General features: G+C 45.2%; 1 protein-coding gene across 1 annotated transcript in view; it reads left to right on the top strand.

Annotated features, from left to right (window-relative positions):
• Window positions 1-6,529: 6,529 nt before the first annotated feature.
• Window positions 6,530-23,542, top strand: part of LOC144510095 (histone acetyltransferase KAT6A-like) — a 160,474-nt gene continuing 143,461 nt past the window's right edge. Inside the window, exons 1-2 of the mRNA XM_078239364.1 lie at window positions 6,530-6,655; window positions 7,454-8,451. Of these exons, the coding sequence (XP_078095490.1) occupies window positions 7,852-8,451 (600 nt within the window). The 5' untranslated portion in view covers window positions 6,530-6,655; window positions 7,454-7,851. The remainder of the gene's footprint in view (window positions 6,656-7,453; window positions 8,452-23,542) is intronic.

Genomic DNA, 23,542 nt, shown 5'->3' with positions numbered 1-23,542 from the left:
GTAAGTTGTGTACAGTGTGTGTACATTGCCTCTCTCTGTGTAAGTTGTGTACAGTGTGTGTACATTGCCTCTCTTCCTCTGTGTAAGTTGTGTACAGTGTGTGTACATTGCCTCTCTTCCTCTGTGTAAGTTGTGTACAGTGTGTGTACATTGCCTCTCTTCCTCTGTGTAAGTTGTGTACAGTGTGTGTACATTGCCTCTCTCTGTGTAATTTGTGTCCAGTGTGTGTACATTCCCTCTCTCTCTGTGTAAGTTGTGTACAGTGTGTGTACATTGCCTCTCTTCCTCTGTGCAAGTTGTGTACAGTGTGTGTACATTGCCTCTCTCTGTGTAAGTTGTGTACAGTGTGTGTACATTGCCTCTCTTCCTCTGTGTAAGTTGTGTACAGTGTGTGTACATTGCCTCTCTTCCTCTGTGTAAGTTGTGTACAGTGTGTGTACATTGCCTCTCTTCCTCTGTGTAAGTTGTGTACAGTGTGTGTACATTGCCTCTCTCTGTGTAAGTTGTGTACAGTGTGTGTGTACATTGCCTCTCTTCCTCTGTGTAAGTTGTGTACAGTGTGTGTACATTGCCTCTCTCTGTGTAATTTGTGTACAGTGTGTACATTGCCTCTCTCTCTGTGTAAGTTGTGTACAGTGTGTGTACATTGCCTCTCTCTGTGTAAGTTGTGTACAGTGTGTGTACATTGCCTCTCTCTCTGTGTAAGTTGTGTACAGTGTGTGTACATTGCCTCTCTCTGTGTAAGTTGTGTACAGTGTGTGTACATTGCCTCTCTGTGTGTAAGTTGTGTACAGTGTGTGTACCTTGCCTCTCTCTCTGTGTAAGTTGTGTACAGTGTGTGTACCTTGCCTCTCTCTGTGTAAGTTGTGTACAGTGTCTGTGTCTGGGTGTACATTGACTCTCTGTGTACAGTGTGTGTGTCCACTGGCTCTCTCTCTCTCTGTACAGTGTGTGTACATTGCCTCTCTCTCTCTGTGTAAGTTGTGTACAGTGTGTGTGTACATTGTCTCTCTCTCTCTGTGTAAGTTGTGTACAGTGTGTGTACATTGCCTCTCTGTGTGTAAGTTGTGTACAGTGTGTGTACCTTGCCTCTCTCTGTGTGTAAGTTGTGTACAGTGTGTGTGTCTGGGTGTACATTGACTCTCTGTGTACAGTGTGTGTGTCCACTGGCTCTCTCTCTCTCTCTGTGTACAGTGTGTGTACATTGCCTCTCTCTGTGTAATTTGTGTACAGTGTGTGTACATTGCCTCTCTTTCTCTGTGTAAGTTGTGTACAGTGTGTGTGTACATTGCCTCTCTCTGTGTGTAAGTTGTGTACAGTGTGTGTACATTGCCTCTCTGTGTGTAAGTTGTGTACAGTGTGTGTACATTGCCTCTCTGTGTGTAAGTTGTGTACAGTGTGTGTGTCTGGGTGTACATTGACTCTCTGTGTACAGTGTGTGTGTCCACTGGCTCTCTCTCTCTCTCTCTCTGTGTACAGTGTGTGTACATTGCCTCTCTGTGTCTAAGTTGTGTACAGTGTGTGTACATTGCCTCTCTTTCTCTGTGTAAGTTGTGCACAGTGTGTGTGTACATTGCCTCTCTCTCTCTCTGTAATTTGTGTACAGTGTGTGTACATTGCCTCTCTGTGTCTAAGTTGTGTACAGTGTGTGTACATTGCCTCTCTTTCTCTGTGTAAGTTGTGCACAGTGTGTGTGTACATTGCCTCTCTCTGTGTAATTTGTGTACAGTGTGTGTACATTGCCTCTCTGTGTAATTTGTGTACAGTGTGTGTGTACATTGCCTCTCTGTGTGTAAGATGTGTACAGTGTGTGTACATTGCCTCTCTGTGTGTAAGATGTGTACAGTGTGTGTACCTTGCCTCTCTCTGTGTGTAAGTTGTGTACAGTGTGTGTGTCTGGGTGTACATTGACTCTCTGTATACAGTGTGTGTGTACACTGCCTCTCTCTCTCTCTGTACAGTGTGTGTACACTGCCTCTCTCTCTCTCTCTCTCTGTGTACAGTGTGTGTACATTGCCTTTCTCTGTGTGTAAGTTGTGTACAGTGTGTGTGTCTGGGTGTATATTGACTCTGTGTACAGTGTGATGTGTACACTGCCTCTCTCTCACTCTCTCTCTGTGTGTACAGTGTGTGTGTACACTGCCTCTCACTCTCTCTGTACAGTGTGTGTACACTGCCTCTGTGTGTGTGTGTGTGTACAGTGTGTGTGTACACTGCCTCTCTCTCTCTCTCTGTGCAGTGTGTGTACAGAGTGTGTACACTGCGTCTCTCTCTGTGTACAGTGTGTGTACATTACCCCTCTCTCTCTGTGTACAGTGTGTGTACACTGCCTCTCTCTCTCTCTCTCTGTACAGTGTGTGTACACTGCCTCTCTCTCTCTGTGTAGTGTGTGTACACTGCCTCGCTCACTCTCTGTAGTTTGTGTGTACACTGCCTCTCTGTGTGTGTACAGTGTGTGTATACACTGCCTCTTTCTCTCTGTGTACAGTGTGTGTGTCTGGGTGTATATTGACTCTCTGTGTGTACAGTGTGTGTGTGTGCGTGTGTATACACTGCCCCTCTCTCTCTTTGTGTGTGTACAGTGTGTGTACACTGCCTCTCTCTCTCTCTCTCTGTACAGTGTGTGTCCACTGGCTCTCTCTCTCTGTGTACAGTGTGTGTACACTGCCTCTCTCTCTCTGTGTACAGTGTGTGTACACTGCCTCTCTGTGTGTGTATACAGTGTGTGTGTACACTGCCTCTCTCTCTCCCTGTGAGTACAGTGTGTGTGTACGGCCTCTCTCTGTGTACAGTGTGTGTACATTGCCTCTCTCTCTCTCTGTGTACAATGTGTCTGTGTGTACACTGCCTCTCTCTCTCTCTGTACAGTGTGTGTGTGTGTACACTGCCTATCTCTGTGTGTGTGTGTGTACAGTGTGTGTACACTGCCTCTCTCTCTCTCTCTGTGTATAGTGTGTGTGTGTACACTGTCTCTCTCTCTCTCCCTGTGTACAGTGTGTGTACACCACCTCTCTCCCTCTCTCTGTGTGCAGTGTGTGTGTACACTGCCTCTCTCTCTCTGTGTGTACAGTGTGTGTGCACTGCCTCTGTGTGTGTAGTGTGTGTGTACACTGCCTCTCTGTCTGTGTACAGTGTGTGTACACTGGCTCTCTCTCTCTGTGTACAGTGTGTGTACACTGCCTCTCTCTCTCTCTCTGTGTACAGTGTATGTACACTGCCTCTCTCTCTGTGTACAGCGTGTGTACTTTGCCTCTTTCTCTCTCTGTGTGTACAGTGTGTGTACACTGCCTCTCTCTCTTTCTATGTGTACAGTGTGTGTGCACACTGCCCCCCTCTCTCTCTGTGTGTACAGTGTGTGTGTACACTGCCTCTCTCTCTCTGTGTTCAGTGTATGTGTACACTGCCTCTCTCTCTCTGTGTACAGTGTGTGTGTACACTGCCTCTCTCTCTCTCTCTATGTACAGTGTGCGTACATTGCCTCTCTCTGTGTACAATATGTCGGTGTGTACAATATGTCGGTGTGTACACTGCCTCTCTCTCTGTGTACAGTGTGTGTGCACTGCCTCTCTCTGTGTGTGTAGTGTGTGTGTACACTGCCTCTGTGTGTGTGTGTGTGTGTGCAGTGTGTACACTGCCTCTGTGTCTGTGTGTACAGTGTGTGTACACTGCCCCTCTCTCTCTCTGTGTACAGTGTGTGTACACTGCCTCTCTCTCTGTGTAGTGTGTGTGTACAGTGCCTCTCTCTCTGTGTACAGTGTGTGTGTACACTGCCTCTCTCTGTGTGTGTAGTGTACACTGCCTCTCTCTCTGTGTTCAGTGTATGTGTACACTGCCTCTCTCTCTCTGTGTTCAGTGTATGTGTACACTGCCTCTCTCTCTCTCTGTACAGTGTGTGTGTACACTGCCTCTCTCTCTCTGAGTAGTGTGTGTACACTGCCTCTCTCTCTCTTTGTGTACAGTGTGTGTACATTGCCTCTCTCTCTCTCTGTGTACAGTGTGTGTGCACTGCCTCTCTCTGTGTGTAGTGTGTGTGTACACTGCCTCTGTGTGTGTGTGTGTGTGTGCAGTGTGTACACTGCCTCTGTGTCTGTGTGTACAGTGTGTGTACACTGCCCCTCTCTCTCTCTGTGTACAGTGTGTGTACACTGCCTCTCTCTCTGTGTAGTGTGTGTGTACACTGCCTCTCTCTCTGTGTACAGTGTGTGTGTACACTGCCTCTCTCTGTGTGTGTAGTGTACACTGCCTCTCTCTCTGTGTTCAGTGTATGTGTACACTGCCTCTCTCTCTCTGTGTTCAGTGTATGTGTACACTGCCTCTCTCTCTCTCTGTACAGTGTGTGTGTACACTGCCTCTCTCTCTCTGAGTAGTGTGTGTACACTGCCTCTCTCTCTCTTTGTGTACAGTGTGTGTACATTGCCTCTCTCTCTCTCTGTGTACAATGTGTCTGTGTGTACACTGCCTCTCTCTGTGTACAGTGTGTGTGTGTACACTGCCTCTCTCTCTCTGTGTACAGTGTGTGTACACTGCCTCTCTCTCTCTGTGTACAGTGTGTGTGTACACACTCTCTGTGTAGTGTGTGTACACTGCCTCTCTCTGTGTGTACAGTGTGTGTACACTGCCTCTCTCTCTCTCTGTGTAGTGTGTGTGTACACTGCCTCTCTGTGTGTACAGTGTGTGTGTACACTGCCTCTCTCTCTGTGTAGTGTGTACACTCTCTCTCTGTATAGTGTGTGTACACTGCCTCTCTCTGTGTGTAGTGTGTGTACACTGCCCCTCTCTGTGTACAGTGTGTATGTACACTGCCTCTCTCTCTCTGTGTACAGTGTGTGTACACACTCTCTCTGTGTAGTGTGTGTGTACACTGCCTCTCTCTGTGTGTACAGTGTGTGTGTACACACTCTCTCTGTGTAGTGTGTGTGTACACTGCCTCTCTCTCTCGCTTTGTGTAGTGTGTGTACACTGCCTCTCTGTGTACAGTGTGTGTGTACATTGCCTCTCTTTCTGTGTAGTGTGTACACTCTTTCTCTCTCTCTGTGTAGTGTGTGTACACTGCCTCTCTCACTGTAGTGTGTGTTCACTGCCTCTCTCTCTGTGTAGTGTGTGTACACTGCCCCTCTCTGTGTACAGTGTGTATGTACACTGCCTCTCTCTCTGTGTACAGTGTGTGTACACTGCTTCTCTCTCTGTGTACAGTGTGTGTACACTGCCTCTCTCTCTGTGTAGTGTGTGTGTACACTGCCTCTCTCTCTCTGTGTACAGTGTGTGTACACTCTCTCTCTCTCTCTGTGTACAGTGTGTGTACACTCTCTCTCTCTGTGTACAGTATGTACAGGGCGGCACCGTAGCACAGTGGTTAGCACTGCTGCTTCACAGCTCCAGGGACCTGGGTTCGATTCCCGGCTTGGGTCACTGTCTGTGTGGAGTTTGCACATTCTCCTCGTGTCTGCGTGGGTTTCCTCCGGGTGCTCCGGTTTCATCCCACAGTCCAAAGATGTGCGGGTTAGGTTGATTGGCTATGCTAAAAATTGCCCCTTAGTGTCCTGGGATGCGTAGATTAGAGGGATTAGCGGGTAAAATATGTAGGGATATGGGGGTAGGGCCTGGGTGGGATTGTGGTCGGTGCAGACTCGATGGGCCGAATGGCCTCTTTCTGTACTGTAGGATTTCTATTTTATTCTATGCGTACTCTCTCTGTGTACACTCTCTCTGTGTACAATGTGTGTACACACTCTCTCTGTGTGTACAGTGTGTGTACACACTCTCTCTGTGTACAGTGTGTGTACACACAGTGTCTCTCTGTGTACAGTGTGTGTACACTCTCTCTGTGTACACACACTGTCTCTCTCTGTGTACAGTGTGTGTACACTCTCTGTGTACATACACTCTCTCTGTGTAGTGTGTGTACACTCTCTCTCTGTGTGTACACACACTGTCTCTCTCTCTCTGTGTAGTGTGTGTACACTCTCTCTGTGTAGTGTGTGTACACTCTCTCTGTGTGTACACACACTGTCTCTCTCTCTGTGTACAGTGTGTGTACACTCTCTCTCTCTGTGTCCACACACTGTCTCTCTCTCTCTCTCTCTGTACACACACTGTCTCTCTCTGTGTACAGTGTGTGTACACTCTCTCTCTGTGTACACACACTGTCTCTCTCTGTGTACAGTGTGTGTACACTCTCTCTCTCTGTGTACACACACTCTCTCTCTGTGTGTACACACACTGTCTCTCTCTCTCTGTGTACAGTGTACACACACTCTCTCTCTCTGTGTACACACACTCTCTCTCTCTGTGTACACACACTGTCTCTCTCTGTGTGTACAGTGTGTGTACACTCTCTCTCTCTGTGTACACACACTGTCTCTCTCTCTCTCTGTACAGTGTGTGTACACTCTGTGTACAGTGTGTGTACACACTCTGTGTGTGTACACACTGTCTCTCTGTGTACAGTGTGTGTACACTCTCTCTCTCTGTGTACAGTGTGTGTACACTGTCTCTCTCTGTGTACAGTGTGTGTACACTGTCTCTCTCTGTGTACAGTGTGTGTACACTGTCTCTCTCTCTCTGTGCTGCCCCCTCCTGCTCCCTCTCCCTCTGTCAGCCTGTTGTGTTTAAGATGGCGGCGGCGCTCTCCGTCTCTTCCTCTCCTCCGCTCTCGGTGAGTGTCCGCGGCCCCCCAGCTCCCCCCCGCTCTGCCCCCGGGGGCTCGCCGCCCGCTGCCGGCACCCCCTCACCCCCCCCCTCGGGGCACCCCCAACCTGAGCGGCTTCCTGACCGGCATCACCCCCCCCCCCCCCCTCCTCTCACCCCGCTCTGCCTCTCCTCCAAACCCCGACAGCGGCCAAACTGCGAGAGCCCGCTCGGGCCTGGGGCCTAGGCCGGCCGGGGAGAGAGAGAGAGGAGGCCGCGGCTCCAGAGGTAACCCCTCTCCCGCTTCCCCGCGGCCAGCCCGCCAGACAGCCACCATCGGGCGGCCCCTCACCAGCGGCGGCCGGCCCTAGGCCCCAGGCCTCGGCCTCGGAGTCGGTGGCGCAGCCAGGGCACCCGGGTTAATAAAAAAGAAACACCGCCCCATTCACCCCTCCCGCCGCGGCTGGGGGAGAGAGGGAGTGTGGGGAGGGTCTGCCCGCCCAGAGTCTGGGCCCAGTGTGGGACTCAGTCAGTGTGTGTGGGACCCCCAGTGCTGGGCTGTAAACAAAAGCAGCGATTGCTGCAAGTAGCAGCCCCACTCCAGGGGCAGCAAGACCACACTGATCCCTAAACCCCCCTTGCTGCACTCAAACCCCCCCCTCCCTCCACACCAAGCCTCCCCTCCCTCTGCCTCTCTACTGAGCCCACCAGTCCCATTTTGGAGCTGCTTCTTGCCCCTTTATTAATCACCTTATTTCCCCCCCCCTCCCCTCTTCCTCACTTCTTCTCCTAAATGTTGTCATTATTCTTCTTCTTCTTTCCCCAGATGCAGTCTGCCAAGTGTTCATCTTGGATTACACTTGAAGTGAATGCAGCCTCTCTGGGCAAGTGAATGGAGACTTTCTGATGGTTTCGAAGTTTTGCAACTTTACAGCACAGTTGGGATCTCCTCAGTTGGACCCTGCTTTTTAATTTCCCATTTTATGGAAGTTGCTTTCTGCAAACCGGTGCACCACCACACTGCTTTTCTTCCTCCTCGTCCCCCTTTCCCGGGAACATTTTGAAGCTCTGGTGTGTGTGAGAGAGAGTTGGCTTTGAATTGGAAAACGTCAATGCTATGGTGAACTGCTTTTTTATTCCGAGAAATCTTTTTTTGTTATGTGTGGAACTGGTTCAACACAGAGATAAGGGGTAACTCTCTCTGGGCATTGGGAGTCATCAGCCATGGTAAAACTTGCAAATCCGTTGTACACCGAATGGATTTTGGAGGCAATCCAAAAAGTTAAAAAGCAGAAACAGAGACCCTCCGAGGAAAGGATTTGCAATGCTGTATCCTCATCCCACGGATTAGACAGAAAAACTGTCCTGGAACAACTGGAGCTGAGTGTAAAAGATGGGACAATCTTAAAGGTTACAAATAAAGGACTTAACTCCTACAAAGATCCAGACAATCCAGGGCGGATTGTACTCCCCAAACCTCGGAATCAGTCGAAATCAGATGCTAAACACAGCGTTGACTGGAACAAACTTCTCAAAAGGGCAGTTGAGGGTTTAGCGGAGCCGAATGGGTCATCATTGAAGAACATTGAACGATTTCTGAGAGGTCAGAAGGATGTGATAGCAGTGTTTGGAACTGGTGCCTCCTCAACCCTCCACCAGCAGCTGAGGCTCTCTTTGAAACGCGCCATAAGTCACAGCAGAATCATCAAGGATGGACCCCTGTATCGGTTGTCGCGTGGCAAATCGGGTGGTGATAGCAAGCAGGGACATGAGTCAATCGCCTGCCTTCCACCGGTTAGCCTCCTGAATCATGAAAAGGACAAGGTAGGTGGCATTTGAAACTTGTTGCGTTTTAATGCATTGCAGCTAGAAGATCCAGCTATACATATAAATTAATGATCCAGGAGAAGTATTTGGCTCAAGTAATTCCAGCAATGATGGCAAGTTCCAATCAGGAATATAATTTTAATTCCAATTAGTTCAGCACTTTACAGTACTTGCAGTGATGAGAGTTGGCATTTAGTTGGTGGAAAGGGATGAGGGAGTGTATTCAAATACTTCCAAGCATTAGAATCATTTACATTATTTGAGAGAAAACTTCAAATCTGATCGCCATAATGGGAAGCATTCAGTAATTAAGTTTGTTGCTTTAGTGTTTTGTAACCACAGGTGACTTATCACTTATGTCGGTCTTATAAATACTTTTATTGCAAGAAGGGAAATTGGTGCCAAAGTCTGTGAATCAGCTTCAACTAACTTGGGCTTGCAGAGAGCTTGCAACTCTTGCAGCTTTTGACAAGTGTCTTTATGTAAAGATACTTGGGTTTGATTTTAAAAGCTCTGACAATATTATTTACTTTGTCTTACTACATCTTTCCACAAGATGCCCCAGTTAAGTTTCAAAGCTTGTTTAATCTGGGTTTCTCTTGATGGATTGTTAATAAATACAAGTGCAATGCTCAAAACCGTTAACAACGCAGGTCAGCCTGGTACAGTGTTTTGAGGTTTCTTGTTGTTCAGCTCACTCCTGCTGTTGTTCTTTATTGCTTAACGTTTAAAGCAAAACTGTGTGGCGCTTGAAAATGCTGTCATTGCTCTCAAGATTTAACTACCAGGTCCATTCCTTCTCAACTTTAACACAAAGTTACGCACCACGCACATTTGGCTGTGTAAATCCTCCTGAATTGCTCATTCAGACCTCTGAAAAGCTGCAGGACTCACCCTTTCAGGATTTGCTTCTGTGCCAGCATGAGTTTGGACTTATGACAATGTAAATGGAATGCGCACTCCAAGCCGATACTTCATTGCTGCTGCCATGTCTTCATTTGTTTGTGCATTTTTACAAAGAATGAGTTTGTGTTGGTCTGAGATTAAGGTTTGTTGTTTGTTGTGTTGGAGGTTGTCTCTGTCAAGGTGTGAGGTGAGAACACATTTTATTTGTTAACCTGGCAGTAAGATATGATGATGTAAGGAAAGATTGGACTGCATTTACCTATGAATGATGTGGAGATGCCGGCGTTGGACTGGGGTAAACACAGTAAGAAGTTTAACAACACCAGGTTAAAGTCCAACAAGTTTATTTGGGAGCAAAAGCCACACAAGCTTTCGGAGCCTTAAGCCCCTTCTTCAGGCGAGTGCCTGAAGAAGGGGCTTAAGGCTCCGAAAGCTTGTGTGGCTTTTGCTACCAAATAAACTTGTTGGACTTTAACCTGGTGTTGTTAAACTTCTTACTGTGTTTACCTATGAATAACAGTGCTCTCAAAAGTAATAACTGGTGAAGATTATTGGGATATTTCAATGTAATAAGATAATGTATGAATAAATTCTCTTTGCGCTTGTAAAGAGTTTCAATTGAGACAGTGCCTTTCCCATTTTCAAAATGTCCCTTCGAGCTTCACAGCCAAGGAATGACTTTAGAATTGCAGTCATTGTTATTGTAAGTATATATGGCAGCAACAAACAGCAGTGAGACAAATGACCATTTAATCTGTTCTGATGGTGTTGGTGGAGGGATAACTTTAGGCTCAGACACACTGATGCTCTTGCTCTTCTTTGCTTCATAATCTTTCACATCCAGTGGTACGTTCAAATCGCACCTGGGTTTCAAGTCTCATCCGAAAGGTGCAAGTCCCAACAATCCTGCACTCCTTCAGCACTTTGTTTGGAGTGTCAGCCTGGTCTTATTGCAGTGAGGGCCTCTCACTGCAGTGGGAGGTGAGAGAGCGACCTGTGAACCAAGCTGACCCTGCGGGAAGGTAATAGAGGGTTTGTGAACGGTGCACTGAATTACTGCTTCATGAATTCCGCTGCAAAATCATGACAGTAGCTAAGTTGGAGCAGGTGAATGGATACCTTGCATTTTATGGTATGAACTCTGAATTTTGCATTGTCGCTCCCCTTCCAAGTTCTGTTGGAATTTTGTGTTCAGCCGCTGCCTTTAGGCTTTGCCGAGACTTTATATGAAATAGGTATTGAATGGTACCTGACTTCTTGAGGAGTTGCAACTTTGTGAACAAGGGGATGATGTGTGGATACTGTCGAGTGTTGATGGGTCAGTCATGGGTACTGTGCACAGCACTGTGGTAAGAACGTTCATTGAGATGCATTTGCAATTCTTTTTTGCCATTCCGAATGGTGCTGTGGACCATCTGTCAATCTCTCTGTATTACCTGCAAAGCAAGCTTTGATCTTTATGCTCAAAATTGAGGGAAAGAAATCTTTAGTACGAGAATTTAAAGCTGACCGGTTCCATTTTTGTATTTGCTCTTGAGGTGTCAGTATTGCTCACAAATATTACCCATCCCTCGTTGTTCTGAGAAGGTGGTTTTAGGCCTTGAACAGCAGCAATTCTTTTCCAATGTATTCCCACAATAGTGTTAAGGAGGGGCTTGCAGGATATGTAGTTAGTGATGAATGATGATACGTCCAACTGAGAATGAACAGAGAGGTGAACTTGGGAGTTAGTCTCCTTTATTCACGAGGTATAAAATATAAAAACCGTGATATCATGCTGAAACTTCAAAAGACTGGTGAGGCTACTGCTGGAGTTTGGTGTATAGTTCTGGTCACACTACAGGAAGGGACATCATTGTGCTGGAGAGAGTGCAGAGATTTCTAAGAGTGTTGCCAGGGCTCGAACGTTGTAGCTGCGTGGAAAGATTGGGTGAGCTGGTGTTGTTTTCCTTAGTGCAGGGAAAGCTGAGGGGTGACTTGATTGAGGCTCCTAGACAAAGTAGACCGGAAACACTTGGTTCCCCGAGCAGAGAGGTCACTTACCAAGGGGCACAGATTGAAATGATTGGTAGAAGGGGATGTTAAGAATAACGTTTTGACCAGAGGGTAGTAGGTATCTGGAATTTGCTGCCTTGATTGGTGATTGAAGCAGGAACCCTCAACATATTGAAAAGGTACCTGTATCTACACCTGAAGTGCGGTAACGGAAAGGTTACAGACAAGGGTGCTGGAAGTTGGGATTAGAATGGGCAATGCAGGCACAATGGACTTAGTGACCTCTTTTTGTGCTATAACTGATTGTCATGGAAGTAGGCATGTAAATTAGCATTTGGAATTTCAGAGTCTGATCATTTGAACTCCAACTTTCCTACTTTTATTTAATATGGCAGGGTTAGGATCAGGACTGAGGTTTTTACCAACACACTCAACTGACTAATTAGGTGCCGTTGACGGAAATTTTGTGCCACATGATTGTAGCAGGGGGTTGAATCATAGATTCATACAGCGCAGAAGAGGCCTTTTGACCCATTGAGTCTGCACCAACACATTAGAAACACCTGAACCCCCACCTAATCTCATCTGCCAGCACATGGCCCATAGCCTTGAATACTATGATGTGCCAAGTGCTCATCCAGGTACTTTTTAAAGCAGATTATAGATATGTGTGGGGGTCACAGGGTAGTTGTCATGGGGGACTTTAACTTTCCAAATATTGATTGGAACCTTTGTAGGTCAAATAGTTCGGATGGGGCAGTTTTTGTGCAGTGTGTGCAGGAGGGTTTCCTGACACAATATGTGGATAGGCCGACAAGCGGTGAGGCCACATTGGATTTGGTAATGGGAAATGAACCGGGCCAAGTGTTAGATTTGGTTGTGGGAGAGCACTTTAGAGATAGTGACCACAATTCGGTGTCTTTTGTTATTGCAATGGAGAGGGATAGGGCCGTACGGCAGGGCAAGGTTTACAATTGGGGGAGAGGTAATTATGATGCGATTAGGCAAGAATTAGGGGGCATAAGTTGGGAACAGAAACTGTCAGAGAAAGGAACTAATGAAAAGTGGAACTCTTTCAAGGAACAAATACTGGATGTCCTTGATAGGTATGTCCCTGTCAGGCAGGGAGGAAATGGCCGAGTGAGGGAACCATGGTTCACGAAAGAGGTGGAATGTCTTGTGAAAAGGAAGAGGGAAGCTTATGTAGGGATGAGGAAACAAGGTTCAGATGGCTCGACTGAGGGTTACAAGTTAGCAAGGAATGAGCTGAAAAAGGGGCTTAGGAGAGCTAGGAGGGGACATGAGAAGTCCTTGGCGGGTCGGATCAAGGAAAACCCCAAGGCTTTTTACTCTTATGTGAGGAATAAAAGAATGACCAAGGTGAGGTTAGGGCCGGTCAAGGACAGTAGTGGGAATTTGTGTATGGAGTCAGTAGAGATAGGCGATGTGATGAATGAATACTTTTCTTCAGTGTTCACCAAGGAGAGGGGCCATGTTTTTGAGGAAGAGAAGGTGTTACAGGCTAATAGGCTGGAGGAAATAGATGTTCGGAGGGAGGATGTCCTGGCAGTTTTGAATAAACTGAAGATCGATAAGTCCCCTGGGCCTGATGAAATATATCCTAGGATTCTTTGGGAGGCAAGGGATGAGATTGCAGAGCCTTTGGCTTTGATCTTTGGGTCCTCGCTGTCCACGGGGATGGTGCCAGAGGACTGGAGAATGGCGAATGTTGTTCCTCTGTTAAGAAAGGGAATAGAAATGACCCTGGTAATTATAGACCGGTTAGTCTTACTTCGGTGGTTGGTAAATTGATGGAAAAGGTCCTTAGGGATGGGATTTACGACCATTTAGAAAGATGCGGATTAATCCGGGATAGTCAGCACGGATTCGTGAAGGGCAAGTCGTGCCTCACAAATTTGATAGAATTTTTTGAGGAGGTAACTAAGTGTGTTGATGAAGGTAGGGCAGTTGATGTCATATACATGGATTTTAGTAAGGCGTTTGATAAGGTCCCCCATGGTCGGCTTATGATGAAAGTGAGAAGGTGTGGGATAGAGGGAAAGTTGGCCGATTGGAGAGGTAACTGGCTGTCTGATCGAAGACAGAGGGTGGTGGCGGATGGAAAATTTTCGGATTGGAGGCAGATTGCTAGCGGAGTGCCACAGGGATCAATGCTTGGTCCTCTGCTCTTTGTGATTTTTATTAATGACTTAGAGGAGGGGGCTGAAGGGTGGATCAGTAAATTTGCTGATGACACCAAGATTGGTGGAGTCGTTGATGAGGTGGAGGGCTGTTGTAGGCTGCAAAGAGACATAGATAGGATGCAAAGCTGGGCTAAAAAATGGCAAATGGAGTTTAACCCTGATAAATGTGAGGTGATTCATTTTGGTAGGACTAATTTAAATGTGGATTACAGGGTCAAAGGTAGGGTTCTGAAGACTGTGGAGGAACAGAGAGATCTTGGGGTCCATATCCACAGATCTCTAAAGGTTGCCACTCAAGTGGATAGAGCAGTGAAGAAGGCCTATAGTGTGTTAGCTTTTATTAACAGGGGGTTGGAGTTTAAGAGCCGTGGGGTTATGCTGCAACTGTACAGGACCTTGGTGAGACCACATTTGGAATCTTGTGTGCAGTTCTGGTCACCTCACTATAAGAAGGATGTGGAAGCGCTGGAAAGAGTGCAGAGGAGATTTACCAGGATGCTGCCTGGTTTGGAGGGTAGGTCTTATGAGGAAAGGTTGTGGGAGCTAGGGCTGTTCTCTCTTTGTAATCCCCATCTCTGGAACAGAGGAGGCTGAGGGGAGACTTAATAGAGGTTTATAAAATGATGAAGGGGATAGATAGAGTGAACGTTCAAAGACTATTTCCTCGGGTGGATGGAGCTATTACAAGGGGGCATAACTATAGGGTTCGTGGTGGGAGATATAGGAAGGATATCAGAGGTAGGTTCTTTACGCAGAGAGTGGTTGGGATATGGAATGGACTGCCTGCAGTGATAGTGGAGTCAGACACTTTAGGAACATTTAAGCGGTGATTGGATCGGCACATGGAGCACACCAGGATGATAGGGAGTGGGATAGATTGATCTTGGTTTCAGATAAAGCTCGGCACAACATCATGGGCCGAAGAGCCTGTTCTGTGCTGTACTGTTCTATGTTCTATGTGAAGCAACTCGCCTCCAACACCCTCCTAGGCAGCATCTATAAGAAAGAATCCATAAAAAAGTTTTTCCTCACATCTCCCTCAGCCTCCTGCCCCTCACCTTGAATCTATGTTCCTTGTGACTGACCCTTCAACTAAAGGGGGTAGTTGCTCCTTATCCACTCTGTCCATGTCTCTCATAATCTTGTACATCTCGATCAAGTCACCCCTCAGTCTTCTCTGCTTCAATGAAAACAATTCAAGCCTATCTAACCTCTCTTCATAACTTAAATGCTCCATCCCAGGCAGCATCTTAGTGAATCTCCTCTGCACCCCCTCCAGTACAATCACATCCTTCCAATAATGTGGTGACCAGAACTGCACACAGTACTCCAGCTGTAGCCTCACCAAAGTTCTATACAACTCCACTTCCCTGCTTTTGTAATCTAGGCCTCGATTGATAAAAGCAAGTGCCCCATATCCCTTTTTCACCACCCTACTAACATGCCCTTCCGCCTTCGGAGATCTGTGGACAAACACGCCAAGGTCCCATTGTTCCACAGAACTTCCTTTGTCCTGCCATTCATTGAGTACTTTCTTGTCAAATTACTCCTTCCAAAGTGTATCACCTTGCACTTTTGAGGGTTAAATTCCATTTGCCACTTATCTACCCATTTGACCATTCCGTCTATATCTTCTTGCAGCTCAAGACACTCCGTCTCACTGTTAACCAACCGTCCAATCTTTGCATCATCCGCAAACTTAGTAGTCCTACCCCCCACATAGTCATTAATGTCATTTGTATAAATGACAAATAATAGGGGGCCCAACACAGATCCCTGTGGTACGCCATTGGACACTGGCTTCCAGTCACTAAAGCAGCCCTCTGTCGTCACCCTCTGTCTCCTACAACTGAGCCAATTTTGAATCAACTTCATCAACTTGCCCTGTATCCCTGAATTTACCTTCTTCACACGTCTCCCATGTGGGACCTTATCAAAGGCTTTGCTGAAATCCATATAAACTACATCGACTGCACTACTCATGCCTAACAATTTTATCCAATTTGTTAGGCATGACCTCCCTCTGACAAAGCCATGCTGACTATCCCTGATCAAGCTTTGCCTCTCCAAGTGGAGATAGATGCTCTCCTTCAGAAGTTTCTCCATTAGTTTCCCTATCACTTCCATGAGACTCACTGGTTTGTAGTTCCCTAGATTATCTCTACAACCCTTCTCAAATAGCGTAACCACATTAGCTGTTCTCCAGTTGTCTGGCACCTCCCCCGTGGCCAAAGAGGAATTGAAACTTTGGGTCAGGGCCCCTGCAGTCTACTCCCTTGCCTCCCACAGTAGCCTAGGGCACAATTCATCTGGAGATTTATCCACTTTGAATACACCTCCAATACCTTGTCCTTCTCTAATGTCAATTTGCTCAAGAACTTCAGTCTTTCTGCCTGAATTCCATACCATCATCTTCATTCTCTTGAATGAAGATGGATGTAAAATATTCATTCAGCACTCTACCAATGTCCTCTGGCTTCACCCACAGCTTGCCCCTTTGTCCCTAATGGGCCCTACTCTTTCCCCGGTTATCCTCTTCCCATTGATATACTTATAGAATGAATCTGAATCTGAAAGATTGAATGTTGTTTTCAACTCTTCGCAGAGCTGGAAACTTGTGAAAATCTTATTGAAGAAATTGATCAAAACTGGTGGAATCAAATGCTTTGAAATCCTGTGGAATGTTTTGTGTTTATTATATGGGTCGGATTCCAGCAACTGATTGTCAGGAGCCAACAGCGAGGGTGTCACTTGCCAATTTGGTATTAACCTGAGGATTCACAAGTATAAAATAAAAGGAAAATCAGTGGGCTGTAGTGGTAAGTGCCTTCGGAGTGCTGAAAGAAGGGAGAATTGTTGAGTTGAACTGTTTTATCGTCTGGAGATCTTGTAAAGAATTCATTTAAGTTGCGTGGCAAATATTAATTTCAAAATGTTGGGAATGGAGGGTAATGTTCCTCAAAGTTCAAAAAGGGGAAGGACAGAAAGACAAAGAGAGGAGCATTTAAAGGAGCTTTTGTATATATGGAAGCAGTATTCAAAGTTTTACAGAATTCAACATTGTTGAGAAGAGAGTGACTATTTGGAATGGCTGAGGAAAGCAAGATTTTTGGAGCATTAGCAATGGAGCAGATAATGGGAAGTCGAGTGAAATTTAGAGGCGTTGGGCAAAGAGTATCAACAGAAGCAGAATGAAGGTTGCAGTAATCCGAAGTAAGTGATTGTGGTTCTATTCTTGAGAGATGTAACAAAAATTGTCCTTGGAAGGATTTTAAGATGCAAGATTTTTCCTGTCCCACTTTATGAAGTCCTACGTTTGCTCTCAGTCGAGCAGTGTCTTGATTTTAAAATTTCCATCCTTGTTTTCAATTCCCTCCATGTATTTGCCCCTCCCTACCTCTGTCATTTTTTGCAGCCTCAGAATCTTCCAAGATATCTGCACTCCTCTTGAGAACTCCCAATTTTAATTACCCCACGGCTGTGCTTACAGTTGCCTCGGCCCCAACCTGTGGAATTCCTGCCGTGCACCTCTCAGCCTCTCCATTTCTTCATTCCTTCTTGAAGACACTCCTTTCTCCTTTAAAGCCTATCTCTTTGACCAAAATTAGCATCTGACCTAACATGTCCTTATGTGGTTCAATGTTTTGAGATTTGTTTTCCTGTTAAAGATGTTTATAAGTATACGTTGTTGTTAATTATCTAATGATTCATCATCATAAGAGACTGACACTTGTGACCACTGAGGGTCAACAGACTTAAAGAAGTTGTGAATGTAAAGTGGAATGATTAGTAAATGAATAAACACTGGTAAATGGGAGAGGTTATACATGTGAAGGAAGAACAGAAATGACAGCATGGGGAAATAGGGGGAAAAAAAGAGGATTGGAGAATGAGCTGTCGACAGTATCGTACAGGTAGAGCAATTTGAGAGGAATCCGGCTTGCATAGACGCAGCTTGATTTTTCAAAGTGCCAGACTCTTGTCAAATGTGTTGGAGCTGAAAACACACATGATTCACTGCTGTGTTCCAAGGGTCATAACAATGAGCCAAAAAGGTCAGCTTCCTCTTTAGGAGAGCAAGTAATTGCACTATTAGGGTGGAGGAGGAATGTCAAGGATTCACAACAGTCGGGAGAGATTGATAAGGTCCTGCGAGTTAATGCTGAAGCAGCAGGAAGGCAATATTTGATGCTTCTCTTCATGTTGAATCTGTAAAGCAGTTCGAAGATCAAATTTACAGAAATTGCCGCAGGGTGCCATAGCCTGAGCAAATCACTAGTTGTGATGGGGCACAATTTTACATTCAGCCATGCTGTTTCCACTTAGAATTTGCAAGTTGAAGGTAAGGTTGGAAATGACTGTGTGTTCACGTGTTTGGAAGCTGCGGTGGCCCAATGAATGCAGAAGGTGAGTGAGAATAGAGACGATTGGGTCGTTATCATTCGGTGATGCTCCAGGTGTGCAAAATCATCTGCAGTGGTACACGTGCCAACTTTGACATGGATTTCAAGCCTTGAATATAAATGGGACCTTTGGCTTTATTCAACCCAGTGTGAAGATATTAGAGTGCAACTTTAGAGATGTGCCAGTTACAAGGCGTCGAAATGCAGCAGGCTTTCAAGAAACTCCTTTTTGTTCAGTAGAAGCAGTACATTGAGTGTTTATAGACAGTGGTCAGCGATGAGATAGTGTGAGATCTCTGCTTGCGATACTGATGTTAACTCCAACCAAAATGCCGCAAGCGGGGGGGTGTCTGGTCAGCTGCGCTTCTGAAGGTAATTAATGCTGTTTCTAATCTTCCTAATCTCTTCTCTTTTAAGCTTGATGCAAAGGAGGATTTATTTTTAATATTGGGGAGTTTTTGCTGTTGCTGTTCCGATGACGTGATTTAATATTCGGTGTTGGCACTGGTTCACATCGCCTGTTCTCTCTGCCGCCTCCTCCCTGAAGGAAGTTGTAGGGTTTCATTAATACTTAGTCAGTTATTCTTTCTCTGCGCTGACGCTACAGTGCCTATTGACATTTATGAAAACAGAAAAAATGTTGCTGCTGCTAATTTTTCTGAGTAATGAGTGTTTGGTTCTGTTTTAATTGAATGAGAATTGATGTAAAGTACTAAGCTGTGCTATTGCCTTCTGATTGGGACATGCTGATGTAAAGTTACCTTCAATATTTCAGTTGTGCACCATATTCAAGATCATGTGACAAATAATGTGTGATAATGCACACTGGCAATTTGTGTTATTGTAGCACGCCATTACAAACTTAGCGGGAAATTGTAATCATTAAAAGGGACATGTTCTGCTTGCCAGGGGTGAGCGAGTATTCCACTTGACCTCATGGATGCCCTCTGACCAGTTGAACGTAAACAAAGTTTGGATTTGCCAGGTAAATGTGAGTGACAAAGTTACAGAGGCGAGCAAGGGAAAGTAACTATTAAAATTTGATCTAATTAAGGAGAAACAATATGCAAAATATTTGCTTCGGTAGCTGTGAACATTGCTGTGGTGTGACATTGTTTAAGGTGAAAAATCTGACTGCCAACGTGAAACAGAAATCAGTGACCATGTACTGATTTGCCTTCAGTGCTTTCATTAAACAAAAGACCTGGTGTATTGGAATCCAATGATCAGATGTTGTATTTGATAGTAGTTACAGTAGCTACATTAGTTTGCATCCTGTGTTGTGACATACAGCCTCTGGAATGTTGTTCCCTAGTTGCAGTCACTTTTTCTGATGACGCTCTGAATCATAATGCAAAAGACTTTGGTGGTACCACACACTCTTCTGTAACCGAGAGGGAAGGGAACCCATACTGAAACCATTGGCGTTAGAATTTTGTTGTAAACTGGTGATCGGTGCTCCAGTAGTACAGGTATGAGTCAACTTCAAATTTGGTTTGTTTGTTTGTGGGGAGCTAGCTCCTAGTTTACCCAACAAATGTGGCTGTAAATGATGGAGTAGTACACCTATCCTGTTACTTTTGAGTTGCCTCATGTTAGTTTGAGGATCCATCTCCTGTCATTTGTTTCCATTGATGTTCTGAACAGACCATTCCAGGTGAGTTGTCCATCTGGGAAAGCACTCCCAGATGGACAACTTATTTCCCAGAGGACTGGGAAAATGCAAAATCTTCAATTGAATTTTGACGACAAAACGACACAGCCCAATGAAGTGAGATGAAGGCACCAGTTACCTGTAGCTGAACAAAGGATGAGAAAGAATGCATGGGGAAGCTGGATGAATGAGTGAATGACAGACCCAATATAGTTAGACAATTCCTCTATATCGAGAAAAGACCTCATGATAAACCCGAATGGCTTTTGTCTCAAAGTTAGAAAATGTCACATGGATAACAGGTTGTAAATCTTTTATCCTTGTTATGTGAGTTGCAATCGCAGAAGTAGTTTTATTTTGTGACAATCCCGAATTCTGATAAATTTGCTCATTTCAGAACTGGGGAAAAAATGACTTGTTCTAAGTTGGACATATATTTGGATGAAAACTAAAAGAGTGAAATATATAACGATTACTGTTGTCCTGAATTTATATATTGTTTTGTTTTGAATTTAAGTTATTCCAGAGAATTGTGAGCCATGGTAAACCAGTGTGAATATTGATGTCACTGCTCACTGACAGTGACAGTAATAGATTTGAAGAATTAAGAGTATCATAGAAGTATATTACTTCATCTTTGAGTGATGTTTTCTCTCTTTGCACCAATATGCATTAGGCATGATGATAATGCTAGGTATAATTAAGATTTACATTGGAGTGGGGGTGAATGGACCAAGAGGAAGCTCTTTTTGGATTGGTATTTGGACAGATTCAGGAGTTCTTAACAATATTAAAAGAGAAGGAAAATAGGTGTTTCCTCCCACTGTCAATGCTGCTCACCTTTGCTTTGCTTTCCAGTTTATCTCCCTAAGTGTTGTTGATGCCATTCCATGATGGGCTCAGAGCAAGATCGCCATTGGAGCTTATTAATTGAGTAGATTTAATTGGTCTGGCTGAGAACCTATGAAAACTGGAGAGATAAATCTGGTTGGATGAAAGACCTTTCCCCTGCTCCTGCTTGGACGTGGTTCAACTGTGCTGACAGGCTGACAAAATCAAACAGAAAATTATACCCGTGCCTTATATTGTACCCAGTGAGAGATAAATGCTCAGGCAGTAGCAGGGTTTTTCTGAGACCGAGGGAAGCCCTTATTTGATGTGGCAAATAGATTTGAAAGTTAGTTCTGCATGATCCAAAGTTCACAATGGTCTGTTGATCAATGTTTGCATTTGGTAAATGAATGGAGAAGATTGTTTTGTTGCTTTTGCCTGATGAAAGTGAAACGGAAATGTATCCAAGGTTTATGGTGCACCATTTGAACTTGATTATAAGGATCATAAAATAAGTTTGACAGATTATAAGCTCGCCAGGCTCTTCATTTTGGCTACGGGAAGAGTTGACTCAACCTCGGGCAAGTTTTATTGATTTGAGAGCAGGAGTATGAACAGGCAGAGAATGATTGTAATGAGCCAAGCCGGTCAGTGCATTGGTGCACCAATGCGCATTGATTGGCAGAATGTGGCTGACTTCCCCATCTCGGTGACCAAGCGGAGGTGGGGTACTTTCCCCACCAAAATCAATGGCATTAAGAGGCTTTCATGCACTCATGAGCATTTTACATTCTGGCATTGTCAGAGATTCAGCACCAATTAGTTTGCCCAAACTTGAGTTATCGGCATGAACTTGCAATTGGGGTGCACTGAACCTAAAAGAGGGTAAAGTATTGGAAAGCCATAAATGAAGCACTTAGATAGAACCATTGAACATAGAAAATTACAGCTCAAACAGGCCTTTTGGCCCTTCTTGTCTGTGCCGAACCATTTTTTGCCTCGTCCCACTGACCTGCTCTTGGACCATATCCCTCCACACCCTCTCATCCATGAACCCGTCCAAGTTTTTCTTAAATGTTAAAAGTGACCCGCATTTACCACTTTATCCGGCAGCTCATTCCACACTCCCACCACTCTCTGCGTGAAGAAGCCCCCCCTAATATTCCCTTTAAACTTTTCTCCCTTCACCCTTAACCCATGCCCTCTGGTTTTTTTCTCCCCTAGCCTCAGCGGAAAAAGCTTGCTTGCATTCACCCTATCTATACCCATCAAAATCTTGTACACTTCTATCAAATCTCCCCTCAATCTTCTACGCTCCAGGGAATAAAGTCCCAACCTATTCAATCTCTCTCTGTAACTCAGCTTCTCAAGTCCCGGCAACATCCTTGTGAACCTTCTCTGCACTCTTTCAACCTTACTTACATCCTTCCTGTAACTAGGTGACCAAAACTGTACACAATACTCCAAATTCGGCCTCACCAATGCCTTATATAACCTTACCATAACCCTCCAACTTTTATACTCGATACTCCGATTTATAAAGGTCAATGTACCAAAGGCACTCTTTACGACCCTATCCACCTGTGACGTCACTTTTAGGGAATTCTGTACCTGTATTCCCAGATCCCTCTGTTCAACTGCACTCTTCAGAGTCCTACCATTTACCCTGTACGTTCTACTTTGGTTTGGCCTTCCAATGTGCAATATCTCACACTTGTCTGCGTTAAATTCCATTTGCCATTTTTCAGCCCATTTTTCTATTTGGTCCAAATCCCTCTGCAAGCTTTGAAAACCTTCCTCACTGTCCACTACACCTCCAATCTTTGTATCATGAGCAAACTTGCTGATCCAATTGACCACATTATCATCCAGATCATTGATATTGATGACAAACAACAATGGACCCAACACCGATCCCTGCGGCACACCACTAGTCACAGGCCTCCACTCAGAGAAGCAATCCTCCAGAACCACTCTCTGGCTTCTTCCATTGAGCCAGTGTCTAATCCAATTTACTACCTCCTCATGTATACCTAGCGACTGAACCTTCCTAACTAACCTCCCATGAGGGACCTTGTCAAAGGCCTTGCTGAAATCCAGGTAGACAACATCCACCGCCTTCCCTTCTTCCACTTTCCTGGTAACCTCCTCGAAAAACTCTAATAGATTGGTCAAACATGACCTACCACGCACAAAGCCATGTTGACTCTCCCTAACAAGTCCCTGTCTATCCAAATATTTGTAGATCCTATCCCTTATCACACCTTCCAGTAACTTGCCCACCACCGACATCAAACTTACTGGCCTATAATTTCCCGGATTTCTTTTGGAACCTTTTTTAAACAACGGAACAACATGAGCCACCCTCCAATCATCTGGCACCTCCCCTGTGAATACTGACATTTTAAATATGTCTGCCAGGGCCCCTGCAAGTTCAACACTAGCTTCCCTCAAGGTCCGTGGGAATACCCTGTCTGGCCCTGGGGATTTATCCACTCTGATTTGCCTCAAGACAGCGAGCACCTCCTCCCCTTTAATCTGTAAAGGTTCCATGACCTCCCTACCTGTTTGCCCTATTTCCGTAGACTCCATGCCCGTTTCCTCAGTAAATACGGATGCAAAAAAAACCATTTAGTATCTCCCCCATCTCTTTTGGTTCCATACACAGTCTACCACTCTGGTCTTCAAGAGGACCAATTTTATCCCTCACTATCCTTTTGCTCCTAACACACCTATAGAAGCTCTTTGGATTTTCCTTCACTCTGTCTGCCAAAGCAACCTCATGTCTTCTTTTAGCCCTCCTGATTTCCCTCTTAAGTAGCTTCTTGCACTTTTTATACTCCTCGAGCATCTGATGTGTTCCTTGCTGCCTGTACATTTCATACAACTCTCTCTTCCTCTTAATCAGTGTTACAATCTCCCTCGAGAACCAAGGTTCCTTATTCCTATTTACTTTGCCTTTAATCCTGACAGGAACATACAAACTCTACACTCTCAAAATTTCTCCTTTGAAGGCCTCCCACTTTCCATTTACATCCTTACCAGAGAACAACCTGTGCCAATCCACACTTCCCAGATCCCTTCTCATTTCATCA

This window comes from Mustelus asterias, chromosome 22 (assembly GCF_964213995.1).
Source record: "Mustelus asterias chromosome 22, sMusAst1.hap1.1, whole genome shotgun sequence".
Lineage (NCBI taxonomy): Eukaryota > Metazoa > Chordata > Chondrichthyes > Carcharhiniformes > Triakidae > Mustelus > Mustelus asterias.
Note: the sequence above shows the minus strand (reverse complement) of the source record. Positions and strands in the feature narration are given on the sequence as shown.